Source organism: Microchirus variegatus (assembly GCF_963457635.1).
Source record: "Microchirus variegatus genome assembly, chromosome: 19".
Taxonomy (NCBI): Eukaryota; Metazoa; Chordata; class Actinopteri; order Pleuronectiformes; family Soleidae; genus Microchirus; species Microchirus variegatus.
Window position 1 is genome coordinate 7258787 of NC_139820.1, and position 15512 is coordinate 7274298.

Genomic DNA, 15512 nt, shown 5'->3' on the forward strand with positions numbered 1-15512 from the left:
ATTTTGGACCAATTTCTTTTTTTTCAAAAAATGGTCACATTTAGGACTACATACTATAGTATGACATACTACATAGTATAGTATGATGTTTTTGTCAAGTTTTGGACCAAAAAAACGTCTTTCCAAAAAATTGTCAGATTTAGGACGATTTCGGTATAGTATGTCGTCCAAAAATGGTCAAAAAACATCATAGTATAGTATGTCATCAAAAAATTGACAAAAAGTTATACTTTAGTAATTTGCAAACATGTTGCCTGTGATACACTTGGTGTTAAAGGGATAATTTATAACATACAGCATGTGCCTGCAAGCTGCAATGTGAGCTACAACTGCAGTATACAAGAGGCAGAAAAAAACATACTTAGTGCTGAAAACATGCAGTGAGTAGTTGCATCTCCTTAAAAGCTTTATTTAAAACCTCAAGTGCTCTGTAAACTGACTGTGTGGAGATCTATACAATCTCTGTTCTTCTCAAGGCTTTACATCCAGCAATGATATGAGAAGTTCATCCATGAGGAAAGAAAATCCAGTAAAAACATTTTTTTTTTTTTTTTTTTAATTCATTCACTCATTCATTCCACTCTCCCAGTGGGTGCTCAGTGTTGCGGGGCACTGAGAAGTCATTATGTAAAATCAATTCCTTTCACCATGTATCCCATGCCAGGCTCTCGAGCATTCCAGCTTCCGACAAATGTGGGCATCAGCTGTGACACAAACAATTTCATCGTTTTGTGTGACAAGTGCACACATTCATATGCCGACGCATACTGCACACCATCTGCAACGCTGCCTCTTGATGTGAGGAAGTGGATTTATGTCAGATATTAGGATGATAGTAGAGTTGTGGCAGACGACGTGGCGGAAAATTCTTGGTTTTGTAGTTCTCCTTTTAACATCATTTGTAGTATGATTGGTAGAATATGGCAGTTATTTCGCCCCATCTCATCTGTTGGCCCTGCATAATGTGGTCATTTGATTCTCAGAGGAAAGAAGAGAGGGAATCTTTCACAGGCTTCTTTCTCAGCTGAGAGGCATACATTCCTCCATTGTGTTCTGCTATGATACGCCTGTGTATTTCTGTCCATTCATTACCAATTCATCTGCATTTTCAGTCGTGAACTTACAATATGAATCAATTCCCATAAATGTATTCAGATTTCTTCCACCACCCATTGCTCCTCGATTGCACCTTCTATTCGCTTGCCTTGTTCACCACAGGGACAGGTGGATCTTGTCTCAGGAAAAGACTCAGATCAACGTGATTAAGTTGATAAGGATGTTTTTTCTCTTTTTCTCTCTCTCTGCTAGATCCCCTTTCTGCCAGCTGCGCCACCCCACTGTTGAGGCTGTGGTATGAGCCTATTTGGCAGGAAGGCGCTGACGTTGCTAAGCAGCGTGTTCGCCGTTTGCGGCCTGGGCCTGTTGGGGATCGCTGTGAGCACCGACTACTGGCTGTACCTGGAGGAGGGCGTTATTCTTCCCCTCAATCAGAGCACGGAGGTACGCATGTCCCTCCACTCTGGTCTCTGGAGGGTTTGCTTCTTGGTCGGTGAGTGTGCTTGAAATCTGAAACATCTACATCGAAGTCCTGCAGACCAGATGTTTTATTTTGACGGCAATTTTCATTTTAGCACTCACTCATTGTTTACTGCTTTATTCACCAATTTGACATAAAGTCATACTTTAGTATGTCGTCCATAATTTGACAAGAAAGTCATACTTTAGTATGTTGTCCATAATTTGACAAAAAAGTCATACTTTAGTATGTCGTCCATAATTTGACAAAAAAGTCATACTTTAGTATGCCGTCCAAAATTTGACAAAAAAGTCATACTTTAGTATGTCGTCCATAATTTGACAAGAAAGTCATACTTTAGTATGTCGTCCATAATTTGACAAAAAAGTCATACTTTAGTATGCCGTCCAAAATTTGACAAAAAAGTCATACTTTAGTATGTCGTCCATAATTTGACAAGAAAGTCATACTTTAGTATGTCGTCCATAATTTGACAAGAAAGTCATACTTTAGTATGTCGTCCATAATTTGACAAAAAAGTCATACTTTAGTATGCTGTCCAAAATTTGACAAAAAAGTCATACTTAAGTATGCTGTCCAAAATTTGACAAAAAAGTCATACTTTAGTATGTCGTCCATAATTTGACAAAAAAGTCATACTTTAGTATGCCGTCCAAAATTTGACAAGAAAGTCATACTTTAGTATGTCGTCCATAATTTGACAAGAAAGTCATACTTTAGTATGTCGTCCAAAATTTGACAAGAAAGTCATACTTTAGTATGCTGTACAAAATTTGACAAGAAAGTCATACTTTAGTATGTCGTCCATAATTTGACAAGAAAGTCATACTTTAGTATGTCGTCCATAATTTGACAAAAAAGTCATACTTTAGTATGCTGTACAAAATTTGACAGGAAAGTCATACTTTAGTATGTCGTTTATAATTTGACCAAAAAAAGTCATACTTTAGTATGTCGTTTATAATTTGACCAAAAAAAGTCATACTTTAGTATGCTGTACAAAATTTGACAAGAAAGTCATACTTTAGTATGTCGTACAAAATTTGGCAAGAAAGTCATACTTTAGTATGTCGTACAAAATTTGACAAGAAAGTCATACTTTAGTATGTCGTACAAAATTTGACCAAAAAAAGTCATAGGTTAGTATGTCGTTTATAATTTGACAAAAAAGTCATACTTTAGAATGTCTTATAAAATTTGACAAAAAAAAGTCATAGGTTAGTTTGTCGTTTATAATTTGACAAAAAAAGTCATACTTTAGAATGTCGTTTACAATTTGACAAAAAAAGTCATACTTTAGTATGTCTTATAAAATTTGACAAAAAAAAGTCAAAGGTTAGTATGTCGTCCAAAATTTGACAAAAAAGTAATAAGTGATTTTTGAAATTTTTTTAATATCTGGCAATTATTTACAATTTATGACAATTCTATGTCAAAATAGCGTCTTAACAAATTGTATTTATATGTGACAAAGACGCTGATCGGCCGGCTTCTTGCATAAGTGTGTGTAAAATTGTGAAGATTTTAAAATAATGTTTTATTTCATTTTATCACTCACTCATTGTTAACTGCTTTATTCGCCAATCATTGCTGCTCATATAAGAGACTCTTTCTAGTCAAATGTAATAAAAACAAAATAACCTGAAGTGATATTTTAGATAAATTGTGATTTATGGTCAGCTTTAACGTCTCAGATTGTGAATAATCCCCATTCCCCTGCAAGAGTAGGTTCCGCACTTTAAATATCTTTCACCATGATTATAAAGATTATAATAAAGAGGGATAGTGATCATTTTTTGTACATATTATTTTGATTCACAAGTTCCTACGACTAGTATTTGTGTTGTGTTTTTTCGAAAACGTGAGTGCTAAGTTTTAAACTTTTCCCCTGTAAAGTGCTTGTGTATCTCCATGCTGCCCTTTACACTCTGCTGCACACTTGGAAGTGTCAAATACTTTTTCTCCAGTTAACAGAAACAACACCAAGACTACTTTCCTCATTACTCAGCCAATCACTTACTTGGAGCACCAGAGGCGCTGCTTGTTATTACCTTGCCTTCTTCTGACCTCCAGCATTTTCCTCTACAGGATTTAAAATGAAAAAACGACAGCATTACACAAAGGATCGTGTTATTCCCAGAGAGCAGTTTTACACTCTACGTGTCAAAACATTGTTCCTCCAGATGCAGCTCTAACTTCATAAAGCCATGCCCAGAAGCCTTGATAAAAACTAACCATCAAGTTTTATTCTTTTCTTTGAGACTGAAGTCATGGTGTTCTTGGCGTGATGTGATGTGTTGGGTTCTTTTTTTACTGAAAGTAATGGCTTTCTTCTGGCCATTCTGCCTTAAAGCCCAACTCTATGGAGTGTAAGGCTTATTGTTGTCCTATGTACAGATACTCCAGCTCTGCTATGGAACTCTTACCTTACGTCTCTGTGCTGCCTCTCTGATTAATGCCCTCCTTGCCCGGTCTGTGAGTTTTGGTGGGCGGCCGTCTCTTGGCAGGTTTGCTGTTGGTGCCATGTTCTTTCCATTTGGTTAAAATATATTTGATGGTGCTCCTTGGGATCATCAACGATTTGGACATTTTTCAACAACATTGTCCCTCACTTGGAGAAGGTGTTGCAGCCTCTGGGGCCTTTCAAAAAAGGTGTGTATATGTGCTGACAGATCATGTGACACTTAGATTGCACACAGGTGGACATCATTTCACTTATTATACGACTTCTGAAGGTAACTGGGTGCACCGGAGCTTTGTATGGGCTTCATAACAAAGGGGGGTGAATACATATGCACATGCCAATTTTCGTTTAAAAAAAATAGTTTGATGTATATATTTTTCTGATTTCACATCACCAAGTTAGACTATTGTGTTCCGATTCATCTCATAATATTCTGATGAAAAAAAACAAAACATTGAACTAAAGGCTGTAATGTAACAAAATAGGTAAAAAGCCAAGGGGGTGAATGGCTCTCGCCTTTGCACCAAGAAGACCCGGGTTCCTGGGTTTGAGCCCCGGTTGGAACAAAGGGCCCTTCTGCAAGGAGTTTGCACGTTCTCCCTGTGTGTGTGGAGGGGGCTCCGGCTTCCTCCCACAGTCCAAAAACATGCAGATTTGGTTGATTAGGTGAATTGGTCACTCTAAACTGACCGTGGGTGTGAGAGCGAATGGTTGTTTGTCTCTTTATGTGGCCCTGCGATTGGACTGGCGAAGTAGGACTCAGAGAAAGTTGAGTTGAAAAGAATCTTTTATTAATAACCAAAATTCCACAGATCAGAGTGATAAAGCAAAGTACTATGAAAATTATCTAAAAGCAAATGCAACAAAAAAAAAATTAGGTCCAAATGGAGAAATAATATCACGTGATCAGGGACTATGAAAAGGTTTAAACAAAAATCACTCGACCCGAGGAACAAGGCTTACGTTGAGACGACGATTCACTGAGGCTGTGGCCAGAACGTAGAAGCAGGCTTGAGTTATCAGGTCAGGAAGGGCAAGTGCTCTGAAATGAGAGGAGAGTGATCCTTTCAAAATAAAACAGGAAATGACAGTACAAAAAAATCCCAAAACGAGACACCCCTCACCACGGTGTGACATCAGCTGAGATTGGCACAGCAACCCTCCAGTGGAGGATAAAGCGGTAGACAATGGATGCAAGGATCAACTAAAAACCTGTAAAAAAGTGTTTTGTTAAGGATTTAATTATCCTGTGATATTGTTCCACCCACTGATAATTTGTTCCATTAACCCCCTTTTTGCCACCACTGAGCAGCTCTCTCCACTTTCAGGGCAAAAATCGTTCAGCTGTGGTGGATGTGTAGCCGGTGAAATTGTGATTTGGTCACATAATGTTAGTGCCATTGCTATAAATGGACAAATGGTGCAGCATGTGTGTGTGTGTGTGTGTGTGTGTGTGTGTGTTTTAGGGGGCAATTGAGTGGCCTTATTGCCCATTTTAACTGGTGCATAGTGTTTGACCCAGAAACAATTACTGCACACTCTCGCAGTATGTTGTTGTGACGCCGCAGGACATGAACGTGGTTCACGTGTGTGTTGTTTTTTGGTTGGCATTGATGTTCGTGCGAGTTCATCGGGTGTGTGATGTTGTCTTTTTTTTTTTATGTAGAAGACCTTTACCTACACAGCCAGCAGTAGCTATAGGAGTAATAATGACAGACAAAGAAGAAATAAACACAATTCTGCTTGTTTTACTGTCTCAGCTGTTGCCAGCAAATGTTCTCAGTTTGTCCATCCATCCCGTATTTGTGATCATGATTTGGTACAGACTTTAATTTGGACTCAAATATGAATCCGTGGAATTTTAATTATGTGATATGCCATATATTAAGAACACATGTAGGACATAACATGAGCTTATTAGAATTTGGTGGTCAAAGCCAAAATGTCAAGGCCAGTGTGACCTTGACCTTTTTTTTTTTTGCGATGTGAATGTTTTATCCTAAAAACACCTCAAGTAAATCTCTTTATTTTATTTTATTGACTCATACATTAACTGTTCAAATTTTGGTTGGTCAAGGATCAGAGTGCAGGTCAATGTGTTTCTGGCCTCTAGTACATTAAAGTTAAAATCACATTTGCAACTTTGATATATTAGTATTTTTAATCTATTCGGCTACAAATGACCCATCGCCACCCTGTAATAGACGTGCCCTTCAAGACTGAAGCATAATCACATTTCTCAATGATAGTCATTATCGTCATCTGTTGAAAGGACATGTAATGGCCTGAAAACCATGGCCTGGTGCAGAGATAATTAAAAAAAAATAAAAAATACACTGCCTGCTACAATGTTAGGCGTCTTAATTAACATTTTAATAACCTATGGGAGGGAAACCCCTGGGGACCACAGAGGCATTCCCTCACACTACATGCAGGATGATAGTAAAGTGTGAGGATGTGAGCATGTTACAGCACACAGTCGTACACACACTACCTGATGTTTTTGTCTTGTTTTATTTTTACCCTCATTCCCTCATTTGCAACAGTGTTGCATCGAGGCCACAAAAATACTAATGCTAGATAAATCATAGTCAAAAATGTAGAGCAACAGCACGGTGCTCTACATTTGTCGATGTGTAAGTCTGCCTCACTTAATTAATTCGCCGGTGCACATTCTCTTATTATTCGGACATGTATTATCTCTTATGTTGCCTTTTGACCTTATGCCAGCTGGGATTAGTGATGGGATCGGCAGTTCATTTGAGTGTACTGAATCACTAGAATCCGTTCATTAAAAGGATTCGTTCAAAAGATTCGTTCACCGAATCGTTCAGTGTTTAGCAGAGGAGCCCAGTGCCCTGCTACGTGACTCACGTCCTCCCTGAGTGCAGTACATTCGGGTCGGTACGGGTCATAGAGTGAGTGACAGCGCGAACGAGATTCATGTCCTCAGCCACAGTTCTCCAGTTCTCTGTGTGTCAGTTCGTTCGCGAGATTCACGTCCACAGCCACAGTTCTCCAGTTCTCCAGTTCTCTGTGTGTCAGTTTGTTCGCGAGATTCACGTCCACAGCCACAGTTCTCCAGTTCTCTGTGTGTCAGTTTGTTCGCGAGATTCACGTCCACAGCCACAGTTCACCAGTTCTGTGTGTCAGTTCGTTCACGAGATTCACATCCACGTCCACAGCCACAGTTCACCAGCTCTCTGTGCGTCAGTTCGTTCGCGAGATTCACGTCCACAGCCACAGTTCTCCATTTCTCTCTGTGTCAGTTTGTTCGCGAGATTCACGTCCACAGCCACAGTTCTCCAGTTCTCTCTGTGTCTCAGTTTGTTCGCGAATCATGACTGAGTCAGTGTACTTACAGCGCAAACGAATCACAGCAGCAAGGCAGACACAGTTCTTCTTACTATTCACTCCCTCCCCGCTCGGTGCACGGTGGCTGGCGTCGTTTGCCGAAGATTCACGAGTGAGTGACGGCGTCGGCGAACGACTTCACGACTGATTCACAGAACGCGGCAGTTCCACTCCCGGCCGCCACGATCGCTGCTGAGCTCAACTGAACTAAGAAAGGAACGAATCATATCATGAAGTGATCCCAGTCAGTTCGTTCACTCAAATGATTCGTTCTTTCTTTCGAACGAGTCACTCATGACCGACACAACACTAGCTGGGATTGACACCAGCTTCCCCCGTGACCCTTGTGTGGAGGATAAAGTGGTAGACAATTAATGAATAATAATAATAATAATCATATAGTTTGGAAAAATAAGAACAAACAAGGGACAGAATAACGTAAGGACAGGAAATAGTGATAGGACAAATGATATGGTGTAAGGACTTAAAGTGATGTTAGAATCCTTTGTGGAAACATTGAAGATCTGTGTATTCCATTATGCATCTGTGTTTTGTGACCACTCTGTTTCCTTTTTTTTTCAAGGGGAAGAGAAGGGACGGTGTTTCACCATCGAGTATGTGATGCCCACTCATGTCCAGATGACGTCTGAGTCCACTGTTAGCGTCCTCAGTAAGTAACTTCTTGAGTTCACACCCCACTGCCGTAAAAAACAAAGCTTCGGTTTGGTGAAACGTGATTGTTTAGTGTGCACAGAATTGGGCGGCTGTGGACTCAAATTGTAGAAACAAGAACCCTTGAAAATCCCTTTCTTCGGGAAGCAAATGGTTCCAGGTAGAACCTCAGCCCTTGTAGAAGGACCCTTTTGAGGTTCATTTGGAGGGTGTAATTTAGCCCTGAAGACCCAGACTGTCTCCTCACGCTCCACTGTGCAGGTCCCCTGTCACGTAGAAAGAGTCACTAGTGCAGCGACAGTGACTTCACCATCAAGGGTCAACTTTATTTTCGCTCTCTCTGTGATTCCTCCACATTCATTTATGCCATCAGTCAAATGAATAAAATCTGTTTCACAAAGGGTTCTCTGGATCAAAATGGTTCTTAGTGGAACCATTAGTGTTACCAAGAACCCTTGAAAACCCTTTCTTCTGAAAAAGGGTTTTTCAGAAGCAAACAGTTTGGAACCCTTATTACTTAGACTGTAGTGCAGTCCTTCCAGTCCAACATTTTAGACATATCTGCTTCCAAAGTATGAAAAACAAATCCAAGGCACTTTCATTTAAACTGTTAAAATGCCTTTTAAAGTGATGGGTCATGTTCAACTTTCTAAGAACTTTAGCTTGGAGTCAAATGTTTTTAAGTGGTTTGACTCCCTGATCAAGGCTTGAGGTCAAAACATGTACGTGTGTATAGTATTGTAGTAGAAATATAGTGCCTTGGATTGTGGATTTTTCTTTTCCTTCCAAAGAAAATCTCTAACCAACCCTAAAGTGAGTGTCACAGTGCTTTGACAACAGTAAGAGATTGCTGCGCGACTCAAAAATATATCTGAAAAGTAAAATAATAAAATAAAGACCTCCTGAAATAATAAAAACGACAGACAATAAGGATTTACATAGATTCAAGAAGTAGTGCAAATAGTGTTGATATTGTTAGTACAGTCGTCCAGAGGTACCATAAATTTCGTCACATATTATTATTTTACAGCAGCTGCTGTAGATGGTATATGGATCGACAGTGGAGTGTAACAGGCATTAAAAGTAATAGTTCACCTCCCAATCCGAAGTCAAGCCCACGAGTTGAAAAGGCAGTTCTATTCAGGTTATGACCTTAGACGTCAGGTCGACTTAGCCGGAGGAGTGACATTTTGTGTACTGTGTGTCACAGTCGGGGTCTGGAAACAAACTACTGCAGCATTTATCCACAGTGGGGAGGTCCAGCTCCGTTAAATCTATGAAGAACCAATCGAACATCAGTGGAACCTTCCTTACAGATGCAAAAAACAAACCACATTAATAAAAAAAAATTGTCTTTCAGTCCAACAGACTAATCAGTTTCTCTCTCTTTTTTGTCCTGGATCCTTTTTTTTTAACAGAAATGATCCGTTCCGCCACACCCTTCCCTCTGGTCAGCCTCTTCTTCATGTTCATTGGTTTTGTGCTCAGTAACATTGGCCACATCCGACCACATCGCACCATCCTGGCCTTCGTATCCGGAATCTTCTTTATCCTGTCAGGTACTGAATCGGTTTCACTTTAACTCGACATTTCCAGCACGATACCAGACATTTCAGGGGACGACGAAATAACTGAAAGGCAAATCAAACGTTTTTTTCAGGTCTGTCTCTGGTTGTCGGTCTGGTCTTGTACATCTCAAACATCAACGACGAAATGTTGAACAGGACCAAAACGAACGAGGCCTACTTCAGCTACAAGTACGGCTGGTCGTTCGCCTTTGCTGCCATCTCCTTCCTGCTCACTGAGGTAACTCTACCACAGCGAATCTGTGGGATAACAAGCAATAATAACTCACAGCTAGTTTTTCCATTTTCTGTTGTTTTCATATCATGCAGTAGCTGAAGACACCAATATAATAATAAAAAGAAAATCATCAAACATTAAATATGTAATTCAGGTTCTTTAAAATGTGCATTTTCCAGGTGTTTTATATGTGATTTGTTTGAACTAGTTATGGTCATAACATTATTATTACAACTCATGCTTCAACACTAAGTCAAATTCTCACTGCATTATCATTATTAATATTTTCTACAATAATTAATTCTTATATACCATAATCAATGCATATCTAGTGTAATCAGCAACTGTATTAGATACATGTAATAGAACACTTTTGTCCAGATCACTGCTGCTAACTGGATTATTCCAGTTTTTTGTTTTTTTTACCATTCCCTGATAACTCCAGAAATTGCTGTGCATATAAAAGGAAAAAAGTCACTTTAAGCTCACACAGAGTGGTCCTGTTGCACATATATGTTAGTTATGGAGGTCTACTTACATACATTAACTTGTTTTTATGGTCAAAAACCTCCTAGTTGCTGTAAAAGAGCCGATAGAAATCCTCTTTTCTGACGGTGTTTCCCAGCCGCGAGACTTGAGACTCAACTCTCTCAACCCGGAAGTGACATATTCGGCACACCCGCTCTCAGAAGCGCAGCTCCCCCCTCTGGAACGGTGGATGCACTGCTACTCATTATCAAAACATTGTTTTAACAATGTTTAAAATTAGCTTCTTCACGACTCCCCGCCGCAGTTCCGTTTATGTTTTTGACCCGGAGTCAGAAGACACTGTCGCTTGTGAAACACCTCCACAACGGACGTTATTCTTCTTCTGCGGTTCAATGTACGCAACCGGATGTGCCCGGACTAGTGCCCGGACTAGTGCCCGGAGCAGGACGATCTGCTGTTCAGGAGAACCGCTGTTTACGTAACTATAGCGGGATTTTCAGAGATCTCACTAAAACACTAAAAAAACAGCGTTAATTGGAACTTCCGGGTCTAGTTCCGCTAGGTACAGGTGTACCTAATAAAGTGGCCAATGAGTGTTCAAAGTGAACTGAATTTTGTTATAATAAAGAAAGAAAAAAAGTCAACTTTCTGACCGTTTGCTTCCATTATTCCCCCAGACGGCGGGCGTCATGTCCGTGTATCTGTTCATGAAGCGTTACACCGCGGAGGAAATGTACCGGCCACATCAGGGCTTCTACCGGCCTCGCCTCAGCAACTGCTCCGATTACTCCGGCCAGTTCCTCCACCCTGACGCTTTGGCCGGAAGAGGCCGCAGTCCCTCCTCCATCTCTTCCGAGGCCTCGCTCCAGATGAACTCCTCCAACTACCCCGCCCTTCTCAAGTGTCCGGAGTACGAACAAATGTCATCCTCGCCCTGCTGAAGCGGAGCACATTGTGGTTGTTTAAGCACACTAGGTGTCACTTTGATCTGCCTGAAAAATCAGTTCAGTTATTTGATTTATTTGAAGTACTTTATGCAAAGCGTCCTGACGACGACCTGTTTCCCCCCCCCCCGACTGCTTTTTGGTTACACCTTTCATTCTGAGGAGAGTTAAACTGAACCTTAGGGGTTTAGACACCTCACACACTTGCTCCAGTGACAGTTGCTAGTTTTTAGTGACGGGTAACTGAAGCTGAACAAACCGAGGAAGGTTTCAGAGAGGAGAACATTGTGCAGCTTCAACCTGCAGTGAGTAGTAGTGCCGCAATTCTTATAGCAGGATTGTGTGTTTTAACACGTGCACGCAATCCCAAAAAAAAGGGTATTAGAGCTATTATGAGAAGAGAGCTGCAATGGATTTGCACAAAAATAATCACTACATTGTGTTCTTTTATTTAGAACACAGGGACTCAGCCGTGAAATCTCCGTGGTGTGAAGGGAAACTTGTCGACGGTGGTTTTTCCCTCAGTTAGATAAGTAAGTCGGTCAAACTGGGCACACTCCTGATTTATGACGGTTTGAATTTAAAGTCCCAGTCAGTTTAAAGCAGGGTCGTACTTTAGGAGTAACATCTTCGGCCACAGTATGTTTACTGTCTTAATTGAGCGCACTGCATTCTGTGCGTAATGTGTGCTATGTACTATATATATATATATATATATATATATAATTTGACTGGGATTACATGATTGGAGAATTAGGTTTACAGAACAGATGATATTTGATCTCCTTTGTTTTTGTTCTTTCTCCAAATCAGGGCCGTTTCTAGCTGTTTGGGGGCCCCCTATTTTTTTCAAACTCGATGTAGAGATTCCCTAATTTTTTCTGATTAACCCACAAACACTTACATGCTTTGCAAATATTATATGCATCATGAATGCATCCAATACATGCAAATACAGACAGGTACTTTTAATTCTCAAAAATATAATAAAATGCGAGTCTGAACTTGCAGTTTAGGGGCCCCCTGGTGGCTGTGGGGCCCTATGAAGCTGCATAGTCCAAGCACATAGCAAGAAACGGCTCTGCTCCAAATGAAACATATTAAGTACCAAAATAAACGTCTGTATTATAGGCTGCTCTTCTAGAGACATGTATATGAAATGCATTTTGTTTAAACATACTGTAATATAAATATTATTTTTTTTTACTTCCATCCATTTGTATTACGGAGTCCCCGAAGAGTTTCCAAAATAAGCTGATTTTTCCCCCCCAATTTTTTTTTTGTCATTTTTTTTTTCAAATCTCGAGTTTCAAAGTCGAGATCTCGAGTTTCCAAAACATGATGAAAAAAATTGTTTTTCCATTATTTTCGTTATTTTATATATTTAAGTCTTGAGTTTCAAAGTTTCCCAAAAATTATGAAAAAGAAAAATTTGGAAATAAATATGTTTTTTTTCTCATTTTTTGAAACTCGAGATCTCGACTTTGAAACTTCAGATTTCAAAAAAAAAAAAAAAAATTAAGGACATTTTTTTTTTCTTAATTTTTTGGAACTTCAAGATCTCGACCTTGAAACTCAAGATTTCATTGCTTTTATGTTTTCAGGTGAACGCATGAATCTTCTGCCCACTGGTCGCCTCTCAGCTGATGAACTAATCAACAAACACAAACACAAAAAATGGGTTGAACCAAAAGTGAAACATTAAAACAGCAAAGAAGCCATTATACTTGACTGCATTTATCACATCCCAGTATTACAATGCTAGACATTTAATTAAGGTAAAATGGCCTAAGGGTAGAAGCTGGAGAAGATTGCATTTTGAGGGGGGAACATGAATGAGTCAGGTGTCACGAACGACTATTTTGATACAAAGCCATTGAATGTTGGGTATACTGATGGAAACACTGCTAAATAAGAATAATTACCCAAATTATACATTGATATTTTTATAATAGTCTAAAACCAATCTGCTATGATGCTACGTGTGCCAATGAAAATGTTTTTATCCAGGTTCAGGGGCAAAGTACTGAATATCTAGTGTACATTTCATGCAGCATCACTGTGTGTGTGAGTAAAACATTATTACAGGTGAAGAATTTTGACTTGTGCAATTACTTTTTGTTGGCTCGATATATTACTAAAATTCTATATATATATTGTCAGTATTTAATGTTGCATGACGTGAATTACACATAATTATTAATGGAATGCAACATTGCATCACTGGATCACGGTTGCCCACACAGAAAAACATGGTAACATTGTAAAAACATTGTAAATATAAATTGCCATTGTGTGTATAAATATATCTATATATATATATACATTGTTTTTTGTATAGATGGAAGTCCATGTAAAATACATGTTGTTGTTTGTTTTTGAAATAATGACACACAATGTACACAGTGTGTTCAGGTGGCGTCACTGCCAGATTATTAAAATGTCAAATAGATAGATGTGTATTTTTTACAATCAGTCGTTTTCATGATGTTCAATGTGCCGACGGGACGAGTCAACGAAATAAAGAAATAAAGTTTGACGGCATTTGATAAATGTCCCCTGAAATGTCTGTAGAATAGATTTTTATTTAAATAGGGACAATACAGTCAACATAGTTACAATAGAAATAAAGCAACTGAAGTGCTGTACATGGAGTTTACACAGTGCTCAGTGTAAATGAGTACACATTTTAAACAATATCTAAATGAACACAAAAACTCTTTACAAAATGTTGACAAGACTGAGTTAAATATAACATGTTTAACTTATAACATGAAAGTAAGGTTAATAATAGAACTTAGGAAACAAATGTTTCAGTTTTACTCAAATTAGGGTGATGCAAAAATGAGTTCATGTTATAAGTTTAACAGATGTTATATTAAAGTATATTCAACATTTTGGAAATTGTTTTTGTGTTCATTTAACATAAAATGTATACATATATATATATATATATATATATATATATGTATACATTAGATATAAAATATGTAATGTATATTTTAGGACTTCATTACTGGTGTCTTTTGCACTATTTGGGTTGTGTTTTTATTGCATGTATATTTTGCACATAATTACTTGCACAAGACACTTCAATATCAAGTTGTACTTTATAGCACATTTTCTACGATAAAGTAAAAAAAAAAAAAAACTTTCTTTAAACATAACTATAATGTCCCGTGGTCACACACCTCTGAGTGAATATAAAAGTATCAGCTGGAGGAAACGTAATGATTTGACATATTCCTGAACTCATTTCCCCTCACGTCATGTTGTAAACACCCATTTTGTTATAAACTATTTCCTATTGCACTATTTAAGTCAAAAGTCATCAAAACCAAATAATATTAATAATACAACTTTGACCAGGATGCTGATGCTCAGAGCGCAGATCCACGCACCCAGTGTCTTTGAACAACAGCCCCATCTAGTGTTGTTTCTGTGAAGACACAGCTTTAGATCAGATAAACAAAATAATGGAGGAAACACAACAATAATAGGGATTGAAGCTGAAGTGCTATCGTTTAAATCGTCAATTTCCTAAAGAATTATTGAACAAAAGTCAGAGGTTTTCGGAGCAAACGACATCTTGTTTTATAGAATTAGTATTTTTTTTTTTGCACACACGAAAATTGCAACGACACTACATTCGAACATGTAAAACAAAAAAGACACAATGAGAAGGAAAGAGAGAATAAATAGAGATAAATCATACAAAATAGAGCAACAAAATACAGTTTAACAAGTCCGAAAAGAATTAGTATCATACACATTTTTGTCATTATCACATTATCTTTTTATTATTATCATTATATTTATTTCTATAAACTGTGATTATGGAGTTCCTTCTTCCTCTTTATACTTTATAAAAATCCCTTCTTTATAATTCTTTTTAATACTTGAGTTTTAACAGAGTCTCAACACTACGCTCGTACTGTTCCACAGTCGTCCTCTTTCCCTGGCCGCCATCTTTTTATTTGTCATATGAGTTCATTTAATGAACTGATGATGATGATGATGATGATATTTTTGCAGTTGCTCTCATAGTAAATGTTTGGGGTGAACTCAAAGACAGAGACAGGGAGGGTTTTCTGCTCACACAGAAATCTGTATATGAAAGTAGAGTTCAGACAAAAAATGTATGTGGAATGTGGTCAGTGCCCCTGTTGGCCACTAGGGGGCTCCCTCTAACATTATAGTGTTTCTCACTGCTGCACTTTATTGAGTCCCATCACAGATAAGGAACATG

General features: G+C 38.5%; 1 protein-coding gene across 1 annotated transcript; it reads left to right on the forward strand.

Moving 5' to 3' along the window:
• Positions 1–1353: 1353 nt before the first annotated feature.
• On the forward strand, positions 1354–11260 carry LOC310941245 (voltage-dependent calcium channel gamma-5 subunit; the record flags this gene model as incomplete). Its single annotated transcript, XM_083906379.1, has 5 exons — positions 1354–1549; positions 7939–8025; positions 9446–9586; positions 9688–9833; positions 10997–11260. 5 exons carry the CDS (start codon positions 1354–1356, stop codon positions 11258–11260), a joined length of 834 nt encoding a protein of 277 aa, XP_083762505.1.
• Between the last annotated feature and the right edge of the window lie 4252 nt (positions 11261–15512).